Source organism: Prunus dulcis, chromosome 2, assembly GCF_902201215.1.
Source record: "Prunus dulcis chromosome 2, ALMONDv2, whole genome shotgun sequence".
Classification (NCBI taxonomy): domain Eukaryota; kingdom Viridiplantae; phylum Streptophyta; class Magnoliopsida; order Rosales; family Rosaceae; genus Prunus; species Prunus dulcis.
Window position 1 is genome coordinate 7,568,404 of NC_047651.1, and position 15,938 is coordinate 7,584,341.

Below are 15,938 nucleotides of genomic sequence, written 5' to 3' on the forward strand. Positions count from 1 at the left end.
TGTTGAAGTGGATAAACATTTTATCAAAGAGAATATTGAGAAGAAGATCATCCGCCTACCATTTGTAAAATCAGAAGATCAACTGGAAAATATTTTAACAAAAGCTGTTTGTAGCGGAGTGTTTCATGACTCACTTACCAATTTGGGCATTGGTGACGTATATGCACCAACTTGAGAAGGGGTGTTGACGTGAGTCTCCTAATTAATTGAGGAGATTTATTTCATTGATTAATTAAGGGATTTACTTTCCCGTTTTATTTAGTTGACAAATCTTTGTATAATTAGGAGATACTATCCTAATTGATTACTGTATCTATTTTCTTGTAAAGCACTCATGTACATTCCTATAATAAAACCTAAACCAAAGTATTCAAACCATATTCATATTTTAGCACTCTCTTCCTCTCTCAGCGCTTTCTCTCTCCATCGACCACCACCACTCTCTTTCTCCCTCTGTCGCGAAAAGCTAAGTAGCACTCTCTCTTTTTCTCTATGCAGTCGATGTTAGGGTTTGTTGAGGGGGTTCTTGAAGGTGAAAGAGAGGGTTTCTTCGTTAAATGCTCTCTCCCTTCAACAATCTCTCAGTTCCCTCTCTTTTTATGTCTTCAATCGACGTCTTTCTCTTATCCCCTGCTCCTTCAGGGCCTCACAAAATCCTAATTCTTAGCTAACAGCTGAGGAGGTTGACCTCTCCCAGGATGTACAGCAGTGGGATGCTCTGTCTGACTCCGAAAGCACTTTGTAAGTCAAGTCCTGTCATTTTTTGCCGCAGCTGATGGGGTTATTTTGGAGAATTTTGCTGCAAGATTTCTAAACGTTGTTCAGATTCCAGAGGTGATTTGTCTGCTATGATATGTCCTTTATATGAAGAAGAGTGTTTAAAGTTCCCAAAGCATATTCCCTCTCTCCTATTCAACCCATAATTTTTGAACTGTTGATGATTGACCACATAATTAGACAAAAATCCCTTTTTATTTTCTTCTAGTTGACCAACTAACACTAAGGCTTTTCGCTCTTCTCAGGCTCGGCCTTCTATGGATTTCAACTTGCAATGGAGAATATTCATTCTGGTAAAGCCTTAAACATGGTTTCTGTTATTTCCTCTATTTATAATGTATGGACTGTGGAGCCACCTGCCTAAAGGGTGATCTTTTTTCTCCTTTTTAAAATATGGGCTATCATCAGAGATGTACAGCTTGCTTTTGGAGGCATATATCAAGGATTCAAGGGAGAAACATATATTGTTCAATGCAATTGAAAGCATTCCTTGTGTTTCTAGGAAGGCTAAGTGGCCTTGGATTGGATACACAGGTACATGTACATTCTTCTTTTGCATTCCTGGTATAAGCAAAGATGGCACATCTTTGGGTTTGGAGTGCTTCGTAATTGCTAATGAAGGAAATTATATTTCTTGTGTGGTTGGACCTGTTTGTCTTGAGTTGTGTAGGAGGGCCATTTCTATGAAACGGAAATCACATATGCAATAACTTGAACTTCCTCTTGTGTTATATCATATGTTGTGTCTGTAGGTTCAACGTGTGCATATAGGAGTGACAAAAATTATTCAGCCTGCAATTTTTGAATATAACGCTTGGTCTTTCTAAAGAGGAGGTTTTGTGCATGGGAAGAGAGGAGGGATGGGGGGGGGGGGGGGGGGGGGACATCTTTAAAAATTCTATCTAATTGGGAATTTATATATTTTAACTAAAATTTTCTGCTGTATCAATCACATTAGATTTGAACTTAGTAACATCTGCTGTATACTGCAACTTTAAAAGTTGTCGTTCGTAAGCCCAGCTGATCGTGGTCATCAAGCTTCATTTGAAGTTTGTACGTACTCTCTATTTGATTAGAAGCAATGCCTAAAACAATTTCTTATTCTGCGTGATGTGCAGTTCCAATTCATATACGGAGAGACTTGTTGCGTCATGTGCACTCACATACTCTTTTTTCTTTCTTGGTTTTTTATTTATATGTTAAGGATTTTTGTCATGAGGTTTGATACAACCTTTTCTTTTGTTTTCTTCACCTTTTTCCCTTTTGTTTATTGTTCATTTAAGGTTCACAGCTTTTGTGCCATATTCTGGGTTAAAAAGAGGGGGCTAATGCCAGGTTCGATTCTCAAATGAGCTTATTTCCAGAGATGAGGGCCTCCACTGTGATTTTGCTTGTCTTCTGTATAGGTAATTCATGTTTTTTTTTTAATAGGGAGTTTGTTGACGAAATCCTTGCTCTATTACTTTTAGTCCCCACAAAATCAGGGAATTCAAGAAATTTGATAAAATAATTTCAATAACCAAATGACAGATACTTCTTTTGTTGTTATTGACTATTGAGATTGAGATTGAGGCCGAGTTTGTTTGTGAGGCCCTCCCATGTGCATTGATTGGCATGAACTCAGATCTCATGAGCCAGTACATAAAATTTGTTGCTGATTGACTCTTGGTATATCTATGATGATTTGTTCCTCTTTTTATTTTTATTTTTTTTTCCTTTTCTTAATTCCTAAGAAATAAGAACTTGTGTTTAATTGTTATAGTTTTTCCTAATGTTACATATTAATATGAATGTAATAGAATATACTCGTTGCATTAGGGTAGAGGAAGTACAAAATAACCTTATTTATATGATAATGAATAATGATCTAGCATTTTCCTTTACAAAATAACTTTATACAATCAAGCATTTTCTTTTACAAATATCCTTATAAGTTCATTCACAAGACAGGCTTGAAAAAAAGGTGATAAGAAACGAATATAAGTGCAATAACCAGGCAACATCACAACACTACAATGGCAATACGATTACAATACAAATGCAATATGGGAGCAATACAATGGCAATACAAAAACTCCACATTCCCACTATAATTTTATTCCACATTCCCACTATATATTCATAATTTACAACATATTACAAAAAGGACCTAACGTCCTCAATGGAATCACATTTTACACTCTTATATCGTCAAAGTACCCTCAAGCAAGGAATAGGCGGAGAGGCTTCTGTAAAACTTGAGGATGTAAAGGATGTTCTTGACTTGAAGGTGAATTACTTATTGGCCAAAGGCTTCTTAGGAAATTATTTTCCTTTTGCTTCTTTTGGTTAAGATTATCATGATATTTTGACAGAAAAGATGAAGTGAGCAACATTTTGTAAATAATGCATGTTTTAGTTTAAGGGTTGAAACGAAAAAAACAACTTAATTTGGTTTGCGATTAGTGATTCCATTAAGGACGTCACATCCTTTTTACAAATCAAACTCATAGTTGCCTCCCTTGCAACAAATTATATTAATTAAGAAAACCAACCCAAATTCTAGGCTCCACTCAATTGTAATGTCATGTAGATTATGAAGTGGTAACAAACATGCAATACAATCACAATACGCAAGCAATAATCAACAATAAAGTGGCAATAGACAAGCAATAAAAATACAATAAACAAGTTGACAGGACCCGACCCAAATTCCACTTTGAAATTCGAGCCGAACCCTGTGAGTGTCCGACACCTGGCTAATGCTGGCACAAAGACTAAAAATCCACTTTTAAAATAAGATTATCTTCTGCTGAAAATTCGGCAGGGTTTCCCCTGTAATTTACTCATTTCCCAAAATCTCCACTTGTCATCAAATAGTTATATAACTCAATCGTTCAGCATGCATTCAATTATATCCAAACAAATTAAGCATCATAATATCCTGATCTTAGATCGCAATAAATCAAATAAATCAATCTGCTAATAAATTTCATCTCAACTTTCAGAACAACAATACTGCGTTGGTAATCTCAAACATTCTAACTCGTGGCTGCACCTTGTAACTATAGGCTGCCTACGTACAGTTACTGAGGGATCAAGCCACACGTAGTTCTTTAATTGCAAAACCACTCTAGTTCTCATATTTCATCTCAGGTTTCTATTTCAAACTTCTTGGCATTTTTCACATAGCAATATATAATCAAATGAAGATATAAAAGCATTTATATCAAGTAATTACGCTTGGAAAGCCATAACCATCAATTCCCCGTGACACCAATGGTGACACGTCCTGACCTGTAATCCTTGCTAGACTCAGGAGACATTTGCTAACTCTAAGACTCGTAGGGCAAAATATGCTAAAAAACTCAAGATATTTAATACTATATAAAATAATGCAAGATAAAGATAAATGAACATAATAAAATAAAATCACATAAGTTAAAGATTATAAGTTCCGAACACCCTTGTATCGAACTCACGTAAAGTTCATAAATAAATAAATATATATATATATATATCAATAACTTGATTAGAACCTATATATATTTCCATCTATCGCTTATAAAACAAATGTGACACTTAAGAAAATAATGGTAACTATATAAAATCCTCAATTTAGTTTAAAAGCATCTCAGAACTTAAATTCTTACCCCCAATTCTGATCCATCGATTCCTTTAATACTGTCAATTCCATATATGCTATCAATTCCATATATCCTTCAATTTCAATAATAATCTGTCAATTCCAATGTTAGTCCATCAATTCCATCCTCGCAGGTCTCAGAACCATAAAGTTAATCGAGCCGCATTCCTCACAGGTCTTAGAGATAACACTTCAATCTGAGCCGCAATCCTCGCACCACACGGTTCAGGCATCCCCGAAACTCATGGGGCGTCATCAAAACAACAAACTGTCTCAAGGCAACTAGGGGGGTACCCTCGCGGTGGGTTTGAAAATCATAACTCGTCATTTATATAAACTTTAAATAGATTGGTTCTCAACCAAACTTAAAATATATATATATATATATATATATATCATAATCTAATAAAAGTCAAAGGCTAAGATTCATCCTTTTCAACTACTGAATATATATTTATATATACTAAATACTTGGCTAGTTTGTTAACTATCTCAATCTCTACTTAGCATACCATTCCAATATTATATTTATATTTTACCACACAATTAACCATATGAACATATATAAACAGGTGATAAACAAACAGATAATTAAATACTTATATCGAAATCACATAAAATCATGAAATTAGAACTATAACTAAACCAAGTGAACACTTACACGCACATGAGCTTTGTAAAGGCTCAAACATATCACATAGAGCTCATCCTCATTATTTAATCCAAAGTCCTGGCCCTGGGCTCCTAGAAGTGCTTGCATTTTATTTGAAGTCATTCTCAAGCCTATGTAAACTTTTCCAATGATTAGAACGGTCTAGGAGTGCCTCGGGACTCAAAAAGCGAAGTCCAAAAAAGTCAACCAGGGACCCCGTGGGGTCCACGACGTCAAATTTCCGATCCGAGAGTTCTAGAGGTCTTAACATGCCTAGGACACATGTCTTGAGAGTTTGGTCTTGATCGGACGGTCAGACTACTCATGATCGCACAATCGGACGGTTACTGTAAACCTAGCCCTAAGGTTGGCCTTTTCAGAGTAGCCGAGGCTCCGATTCCCCATCTGTTGAATCCTATAATATCTGGGAATTGTCTAGCTTGACATATACAAGAATAATTACGATCCAACGGTTCAAATGTATCAAACCCGAAAATCGCACAATATGCGAGATCCGATCGGGGCTCAAACGTTGTCCAAATTCAGATCCACAAATTCCTACGCGCTCGTGACAACACGAGCATCATTCTAGGATTGAGAGTGACCTCACTATGCAACCCACATGCCGCCACACGCGCTGCCAGCGCGTGGGTGGCTTGATCAATTTGCGGCAGCTGGAAATACTCCAAACCGCCAGCCCAAACTCGTATCCTAGGTATAACACCGTATTTGGAACCACTTTTGTTCTTGGACCTACCTCCAAAAATGACCGGAAGTGGCCGGAATCTCATCCTGAAATCTGGCCAAATTTTGGGTTACAAATCGGGTTGCCTACACTAGAAATTGATCAAATCCTACCCAACCATCAGTTAGAAAAATTTGAAGAAAATGGTGGCCGGAGGTGTCCGAACGAGCTCCACGAAATTCCTTCAAAACTGTCCAAACTTCCCTGTTTCGTGGCGGTTTCCGGCGACCACGACGGCGGATAGAGGCTGAGATGGGCTGGTACTGGAAGAGAAAAGTGTGTTGGTTCTAATGGGATTGGTCTTCCTTCGATTGGTGGCCGGAGTTGAGAGATATCACCTTTGGAAGTCAGCTGGTCGAGCTCTAAACTGCAGAAAATCTGGGTTTTTAAAAAACTGAACTTCGAATTATTTACGGTTATGCCACTGAACTTCTTTTAATTGTCATTTCTTCGTTACAATCCCGATTCGAGTCCACTACATGTCTGCGGACTCGTTTCGACATGCTCTACGCAAGGGTATAATTGGAATCTCCAAATTCTTTCCCAAACTTAAAATAACCTTTTTGCCCCTCCTAATATTAAATAATATTTTAATTTCTCAAAAATCTTAATTAATTTAAATCATTTTATTTTAATGTTTATTTCAATTTATTTCCTCTTTTAAATTTATTTTCTCTTACTTTAAATATTTTAACACTTTTTCGAGCCGGGATGTAACAATTTCACCAAAGTATCCTCGGTGAACAAGTCAACAAGTAAACCTATTAAAATATTCCGAGGTAACATTGTCTTTTTCTTTAATAATTTAGTATTTAATTATTAGTTTAGGACCAGGTCGTTACATTATAAATGTCTTTGTACTCAATTTTCCAAATTATACAATGTTCTAATTGTTGAACTATTACAATATTTAGCTGCTACATATAATAAATAGTACATAAAAAATCAATACCCATGTCTGAAGATTTCATCTCATTATAATAATGACCTAAAAAACAATATCAAGTACATTACACAAATATTATAAACATACAGATCCACAAGAAGAATACATAATGTCTTAGATGTCCTTACTAATTCTTGTGACCTAATGATAACAAGCACAATCAATGATGTGTACAATCTGCTGCAAGTTTGCTTAGCATTTTCATACTAGAAGCTTTGCTTTTGTCTTCAAAATGCAGCTCAAACAACTCCTTGGCTACACTCATTACATATGCACAAAATAGTCTCCAACGCCAGTGTACGACTTGCACATCAGTGCCTGCACAAACCAGCTAAAACACGTTGTGTAACTGTTAACCTTAGATTTGTTTTTGAGAGGGAAACAAGTTGGGCGCGGCTTTTCTTTTCCTTGTGCAATCTGAAAAGAAAAAGAAAAAGAAAAAGAAAAAGAAATTGTCAAGACAAAACTATAGAAAGAAAGAGAAAGTGATTATATCAGACATTTCCCCTTACATTTTCCCTACCAATGATATACATACCCTATGAAATTGGAGACACACTTGACACTGAAAATGAAGTTACATTCCACATTTACACCCAACCATACTGACCAATGCAGTAAACTATGACAGTCAAGAAATTTCATCCAAGCACACAGCTTCAGCATATAATCTTATTCAATTGAGATACGACAAAAGCAGTAATCTTCAAACGCAGACAGAGATGAAGGTATAATGATCTTCCTCTATTCAAAAAATAATAATCATATCTATTTTTGCATAGTGATTTTTACTTTGGGTCATTTGAACATAGAATCCTTCAAGATTTGAGTAGAGTTCTGATAATTCCTTATGATGTTCTGAGACCACAATTGAACTTCATAATTTAACCCAAACTTTTCATAGAAGTGAAAGGCACATACCTTGACTGTGACATAACCTGCTGTGCCCCTGGATAGAGCCAGAACTGTGGTCTGCTGGTGTAATGCTTTGATTCTTCAAAATCTCTTGATGTGGGTCATTTCTGCTCATCCAAAACTATTTCTAGCTCGCATTCATATTTGCACCTGCTGTATAGAACTAGTCAAGCTAAGATGGTAGCCTTTAGCCTTCAGTTTAACTCTTTTGTGACTCTTCTACCCATGTTGGGGCTAACTTCAACTATCAGTTTGCCTTTCTCCTGTTCTGGCCAGTTCAAGTTGACCATATTCACTTGAGGTTGAGGAAAAAGGTCTTTTGTCACTGTGGGAGATTTCTTAGCTACCTTGAGCCTTCCTGATGTTATTCCTTCTTGTATGACGTCTCTGAAAACAACACAACTATTGGTGGAGTGATTTCCAAGAGTTATGCTATTTGCAATACTGTTTGCAAATACTATATGATGTCTTTTGGCTTAGGCAACCTGTGAGGCATTTCTATCGCCTTTTGTAGGAGCATCTCATCAAACAAAGCGTCAACTTTGGCTAAATCGAAAGAATATACCTTGTTTTATGCTGGTTTGTTCGGGACAAACCTGCCTGTAATGGTAGTGGGTTTTGATCCTTTGGTGGCTTAATCAAAGCCTTGCAGCTGATAAGGTGTTTTAGCTTTCCATTTCTGCCACTGCCACCTCTATTTCTTCTTAACTCTCTTGACCTTCTTCTAATTTGACCTTAATTGGATTGAGGAAGATGGTGTCTTGTAATATATGCCTTTGGAAGAATTTCTCTTCTACTGCTCTTCTCTTAGTAGTTCTTCACACTTGGAGGCCTTATTTGCCAATTCTAGCAAGTCTTCAAACACCATTCCATCGAATCTCTTTCTCAGATAAATCTTGAGGGCAGTCTGGGTCATCTGGATGAAATGCCTTTCTTCCATGGGGATTCTGCACCTGGTGATGAAATCCTAGGTAGGTTCATCTTCACTCTGTTTGAGAGCTGCAAGGTCATTGACGGTGACTTCTGGTTGGATTATGAAATAATAGTCATAGAAAGCATTCTCCATCTGTTCCCATGTCTAGATAGAATTGGCCGGTAAATTGGTATACCAGGTAAAAGCTTGTCCAGACAAAGAATTCCCAAATAGCCTAAGCTTATTATTCTCTATAGCTATGCACTGGACAAAGAATCTGCCTATATGTTCGACTGATGATGCATGAGCGTCTTCTCCATTGAACAGAGTGAAATTTGGTCCCTTAAAATCGGGGGGGAGGGAGGGGAGGTAGAGGCATCTAATCAAAGTAAGTTGGATATGGCTTCTTGTAAGTGGGCCTTTCTCCTCTTCTGGCCTCAGAATCCATCATCTCTCTAATCATTATTTGTAGTGCCCCCATGTCATTCAAAGTGTATTCTTGCTGATTCTATTCAACCTTCTGTTCAATTTTATATGGTCTGGGTATGACCTCCTCCCTATGTCCTTCTCCTTCAAAATCTGGATGATTTCTCTAGTTTTCCCCTGGCCTAGGTTAATTTCTCATCTGCTTCCTCTACCTCTTGCTAGTGGAGGAAATGGATTGGGATCTATTTTTCTAGGTCTGTACGGCAACACTGTTGGCTGTTCAGGAAAATGTGCTATTAGCTGGCCACGTGGAACCTCCGACCGTGGAATAGGTGGAAGTTCTGGCTGATTATGGGGAGCCTGAACTGCTGCTAAACCAACTGGAAGAACTTGAGCTTCCTATTCTTGGATATCAAGGGCTCCTCCCCTTTATCTAGCCTAGATCTTTGCCAGTCTAGGCACTCCAGCTATCTGCGCAATGAGGGAATTTTCCTAGTATGGCCATGCCAATCTTGGTGAAGGTCCGAAAGGGAGCTCTAGATGCTGGATTACAACATCTGGGTTGGATTCCTCACAATAGCAGCCTCTCAATCCTTCCTAAACTACTTGTTGACTTGCCATTACATCATGGCTGTCATGTTCAAAGTGTCCTGGCTCCTTTGTGCTGCAGCTTCTTGTCGGAGCACAGCCTCTTGTATCAGGTTTATCCTTCTGGAGCTAGACTGGGAACGTCTACTCCTGGTACTACTATGAGCTGATTACCTAGCATTACTCTCTTCTGATTCATGTCTTTCTTCTCGGAAAGCTGGTTTATCTCTTTCTATGGCAAACGTGGGTTCTGGCTAGAACTTCCAATATTCACCCGTTTAGATTTAGTTTCTGTGATGGTAGGGCTAAATTCCCCATTGGCTTGAAAACTAGTGGTGGTTAACAAGTCAACTTTCTTTGGTGTGCGAGCGTGCCATTGTTAGCAGTCAAGACCCTAACAAACTTACGAAAAAATAGATAACTTGCACCCCAAGTTATTGATTTTAAACAAGTGATTGTGAATTTGGGTGAGGAATATCTCCCAAGTAAGTTCTTTTCTTGCCTCAAACTGGTGAGGACTTCACAATTTCTCACAGTAAAAACTAGTAGTTCTGGCCAAAATGAATATTGAAAATAAATCAAACTGTTTTAAAGAGAACTGTCTATTACACAATTTAAAACAAAAGGGGACTACCACGTCTGAAAGGACAACAGAACATTGGACTTCAATTTCTACTTGGATTGTTGCTTGTGACTCAAGCTGGACTGGATGTATCTGTGCTGGATTCAAACGTCAGAACCTTCAACTGATGAGGTCAACTAGAAATCGATATCAATGTTGAGATTGGCAAAGCTTTAATCTATTTTAGCCATGGAGAGGCTTGTTGGATAGGCAGAAATGAGATATCTTTAGTTTGGATTGGATTGGAAGGGGCTAGATTAACGATTTCTAGTATGGAACTGAACTTTAGCAGCTATTCTGCTTAATTGTGGATCGTCTGCAAACTGTTATGATGATTCTCAGTCATCAAGGCAATCTCTGTAAATTTGTTGATGTTTTCATTTAATGAAAAACCTGAATTCTACTTGATTGGCTTATGCTGAACCAAATTTGTAACGAAAGAAATCAAGTTTCCTTTGTAAATCCCTAGATTGGGTTGAAGTGAAGTCAGAAACCTGAGTTTTGCCTATTTTGTCAAAGACTTGATGTCTTTTATAAATTAGAGAGCTTAGTTGCTTTAGAGTATGAATGCTTTTGAGATCGTATGATCTTGTTTAGGTTTGTCAGTATGACTTGAGAATTTTTTTTATATTGAATTTTTGGTTGTCCTCACCTTGTTCACCTCCTCTCATATTGAATCTTTTGAGATGATTCCTTATAACAGCGCAAAAAAGGGATAGTGGTTTAGTCTGGCAAAAGAATTCCCCCATATTAATATGATGATCAGTTTTGATCTCCTGTTAACCAACTCTCTTATCTCTTATTTATCTCTCATAAACACCACTTGCCTTGATGCAAAGCCCTCACAAGCATGGGAAAGAAATCTGGCCTTTTTTTCTAGCATTAAATGGTTATGGGGAGTGGTTTTCCAATTAAACCTTCTACCAACTCCCCATCACGTCCTCTACCTTGTTGAAATATTGACTTTAGAGTCACGTGGGCTTTTGTAGAGAGAGAGAGATCTTTCCAAAATCTGCTGACTTGATTTCTGAAATTGTGATCAACGGTGATGATCAAATTTTGAGCCTTTGGAGAGATTAGAAGCTAGGCTTAACTTTTAAATCAATTAAAAACTGATTTGTCTAGATTAAATCAACATTAATGATAATTAATTTTTAATCTATAAATTTATTCTTTGCAAATTGGTTCACAAAGATTTGGGCCTCTAAACCCATATGGACTGACCTCTAACTTTAACAAAACAAAGCCCAAACTCCTATTTTTGACATGGGCCATTAGTCAATTAAGCTAGCACGTGGAATTTAGGCCCAAACAACTTGCTCCCCTTGACTAATTTCCAAAAATATCTATCTATATATATAAAACAAAAGGCAGAGAATGGTGACACATTTAAAATACTAGAAAATGCCCTTGGTTAATGCAAACATTAAGAATTGAAATTATTAATTAAATGAGGATAATATGGTAAATTCATAAATTTTCGTATTTAAAAAATTAAAATAAAAAGAAAATTCAGATAATGGATCTTATTTTTATGGAACGCAACTACCCATTATTTTTTAAAATTCTAAAATAAATTTAATTTTTTTTAAAAAAAGCCTCTCTTCAGTAAATGCAAAGAGGCTAGTTTTTAAGTAAATGCAAAGAGGCTAGTTCTTCAGTAAATGCAAAAAGGCTAGATTTTTTAAAATGTAAAGAGGCTAGTTCTTCAGTAAATTAAAGACCACGTCAGTAAGATTTTTATCCGGACAAAGATAGTTCCGTGCACTTGCTTACCTAACCACTTGCTAAGATGCGGAACTTTCTCTTAGACAAGCAGCAAATTATATTATATTTATATTATATATATATACTAAAGCGCAATACAACTAAACACTGTTCTTAAGCATAGTGCAATTACAAAAATGCCCCTCATTTTGTTGTTGTTACCCGTTTTGTTTTCTCTTCAAAACAGTGAATTGCTGAAAATGCCCTCCACTAAACCTTTTCTCCTCTTCCCTTTTTGCCCCTTCCCATTAGTATATACTAAAGTGCAATCCAACTAAACACTATTCTTAAGCACAGTGAAATTATGAAAATGCCTTTCATTTTATTGTTGTTACCCGTTTTGTTTTCTCTACAGAACAGTGAATTGCTGAAAATGCCCTCCACTAAATCTTTTCTCCTCTTCCCTTTTTGCCCCTTCCCTTGTGAACGTTTTGTTCACTCAAAGATTTCCAGTCCATTTCAAACCAGCTGGTTGGGGGCAGCCATGGAAGATCAGAGTTCACTGTCTTGCATGCGTACGGGGGCTGTCGATTTTCGTTTGGGGAAGTGCGCTGCGAATCCAGCCGCCCTTTTGGTCTTTGTCTCATCAGTTTTCCTCTCAGATGTTGCGTTCGAGTGTTGCCGTTCCAGCTGCGCTTCATCCTTCTTCTCATCGCACGGGTTTAGCTCAAAGTGACAGGACCTGCCCTTCTATTTTCCAAAACCCGAGACGAATTCTGCAAAAATTCCCGACATCACCCCTATGTCAGGCCCACTTCTAAAAGTATATCCTTTTTCCCAAAAATTAATAAGTGTACGAGACTTTCTACCGAAATTTCGGCAGAATCTCCCCTGTAAATTGACATTGCCCAAAATTTTAACCTGCATAAAACACATTTTATACTCCAACTGGCAGCGTGCACAAAATAATTTCATTTAATTCACAAAATCGGCCTCTGGCCTTCAAATAATTCGAAACAAAACTACTTCAGTCAAATAGTACCTTAAACAAGGCAATAATAACTCAAACATAATTATGAATGCCAAAAGCATCTTACATCATCTAACTTTCCAAATTCCAACATACGAGGCTTTAACCTCCTAACACAATCACATCTCGTTTTCACCCTAATCTTAGGACCAACGACAAGGTTCGAACCAACCTCAATAAAACAACATGACTAACATTTAGTCTGCGACTGCACCTAGTAACCTTAGGCTGCCTACGTACCCTCACTGAGGGATTAAACCACATGTAGTTCTTCTCACTAAAACCCGATTCCAAACACATACAATACCTTTATTCATCTTTTTGTTATTCACATAATCTCCCCATACGCCAGAAATTCCAACGCCACGTATGGGGTCTGTCATCACGCCGGATAACCTACCACATGCGACCTAACAATCATATAATCTCCCCATATGCCAGAAATTCCAACGCCACATATGGGGTATGCCGGAAAATCTTATGCCACGCGAGACCTCAACATCATATCACAATATCTCCCCATACTCCGGTAATACCAACGCCACACATGGGGTCTGTCAACACGCCGGATAACCTACGCCACGTGCCACTTTAACATATTATCACATAATCAACCCATACGCCGGTACTACGAACGCCACGTATGGGGTATGTCCGCACGCCGAATAACCTGTGCCACGTGGGACCTAACAATCATATAATCTCCCCATATACCAGAAATTCCAACGCCACATATGGGGTATGTCTCAACGCTGGAAAATCTTACGCCACGCTAGACCTCAACATCATATCATAATATCTCCCCATACGCCGGTACTACCAACGCCACGTATGGGGTCTGTCAACACGCCGAATAATCTACGCCACGTGCGACCTCAACATATTATCACATAATCTCCCCATATGCCGGTACTACCAACGCTATGTATGGGGTCTGTCTGCACACCAGATAACCTACGCCACGTGGGGCCTAGCAATCATATAATCTCCTCATATACCGGAAATTCCAACGCCACATATGGGGTCTGTCTCAACGACGAAAAATCCTATGCCACGCGAGACCTCATCATCATATCACAATATCTCCCTATACGCCTGTACTACCAACGCCACGTATGGGGTCTGTCAACACACCGGACAACCTACGCCACATGCGACCTCAACATACTATCACATAATCTCCCTATAAGCCGGTACTACCAACGCCACGTATGGGGTCTGTCCGCACGTCGTATAACCTACTCCATGTGGGACCTAATGAACACAGGGTGTTACTTTTAGTGTAATCAAAATCCTGGGAGGTAAACTGACATTCTAAACTCTTTTCATACATTTATACCTATATTTAAATATATATATATATATATATAAATATATAAGTTAAACTCTAATATTGTATAAACCTCAACAACATCCCAAGTACCCCACCCATCACCAATACTTTACCAAAAATGCTAAATTAACTATTGATTATAAAAATGGATTTCAATAAACCATTAAATTCATATGCCGAAAAATTCCATCACAAAGCCATGCTATTCATTTAAAAATAAGGTCCAAGAGTTTCCTACGATAATAATAAACACTCTAAAAATCTCAACCTAGTCAACCTGGCTCAACATATAATCTTTTAATCTTTATATTATCTTTATAATTTATAATATATATAATATATTTTATATTATGACTTGATATTATAATATCATGACTTTAACAAGTCATTTAAAAAATTATTAATTTAAATTATATAAATATATTTTTTTATAATATCTTTATATAAACTAATAAACTAAAATCTTTAGAATATATAAGAATATATATTAATTATTTAATTTAAATATTTAATTTAAATTTATATGTAATTAAATTAAATTAATATGTAATAAGAGCGTTTCTTATTCAAGTCATTCAAAATATATTTCTTGACATAGAAATCTAAAAAAAAATACATATGGAAATAAATTGCGTCCAATAGGATTTGAACCTATACCAAAGGTTTAGAAGACCTCTGTCCTATCCATTAGACAATGGACGCTTTTCATTCCAATTTTAATATTTCTTGTTCGGAAAAATAAATGATGAATTATATTAATTCAATTTTTAATTAATTTTTAATTAAAAATTGAATTAATATAAATCTTAAAATATTTAATAAAAATAAGATAAAGTAAGATTTCAATTCTTCCATGTTTCAGCAGTAGTTAGTATATTGTTCCATGGAGCTAAGGTCCAAAATATGGAAGAAACAGGTGTTTCCACGACTCTACCGCCCAGTCAATTCTGTTCCACTTAATCCCTGTTTCATGGCCACATATCTTTCCGGCTAAGGAATGGGAAACCTTTCTCTTGTTACATGAATCCAATTTTCATTTCATCCGGGAAAAGCCATCTTTTTCTCAACAATGTCTTTGTCATTTGATCCAATAGCGTTCCGTTAGATAGGAACAGCTTTGATAAATACTGATAACTCTCGGATGGAGTATTAGAACGGAAAAATCCATTAGATAATGAACTATTGGTTCTAAGCCATCTCTGGCGATGAATCAACAATTCGAAGTACCTTTCTTGCGTATTCTTGATAAACCAGCGTTTATATATAGATGTAGGAAGATCTGTTTGGGAAGTAAGAAGCCCCTTTGACATCTCTTCATCTGCAAAGAATTCTCGATGTGAAAACACAGAGATAAAAGGCTGATCTTTGAATAGGAAAAAGAGTGGATCCGCAGGGTCCCAAATGAATTGGCTTATTCGAAAAAAGCCTTGTTCTTTGGAAGATCTATCTCGTGTCTGGTACTGCATGGTTCCACTCTGCAAGAACTCCGAATCATTCTCTTGAAGCCCATCCTCTTCATCATAAATGATCCGCTTGCCCCGAAATGACCTGACCCAATAGGGAAATCCCAATTCATTGGGCCTTTCGATACAATCAAATAGAAAGCCCCAAGGGCGCCATATTCTAGGAGCCCAAACTATGTGATTGAATAAATCCTCC

At 37.1% G+C, this 15,938-nt stretch overlaps 1 protein-coding gene and 1 non-coding gene across 2 annotated transcripts in view; both read right to left on the minus strand.

Moving 5' to 3' along the window:
• Positions 1 to 14,909: 14,909 nt before the first annotated feature.
• TRNAR-UCU lies at positions 14,910 to 14,981 on the minus strand. The gene has a single exon. It is a non-coding gene; the product is annotated as a tRNA-Arg (tRNA).
• A 139-nt stretch (positions 14,982 to 15,120) lies between these two features.
• The window catches only part of LOC117617741 (protein Ycf2), a 7,034-nt gene continuing 6,216 nt past the window's right edge, over positions 15,121 to 15,938 (minus strand). Inside the window, exon 1 of the mRNA XM_034347257.1 lies at positions 15,121 to 15,938. This exon is cut by the window's right edge and continues 6,216 nt beyond it. Within this exon, the coding sequence (XP_034203148.1) occupies positions 15,296 to 15,938 (643 nt within the window). The 3' untranslated portion in view covers positions 15,121 to 15,295.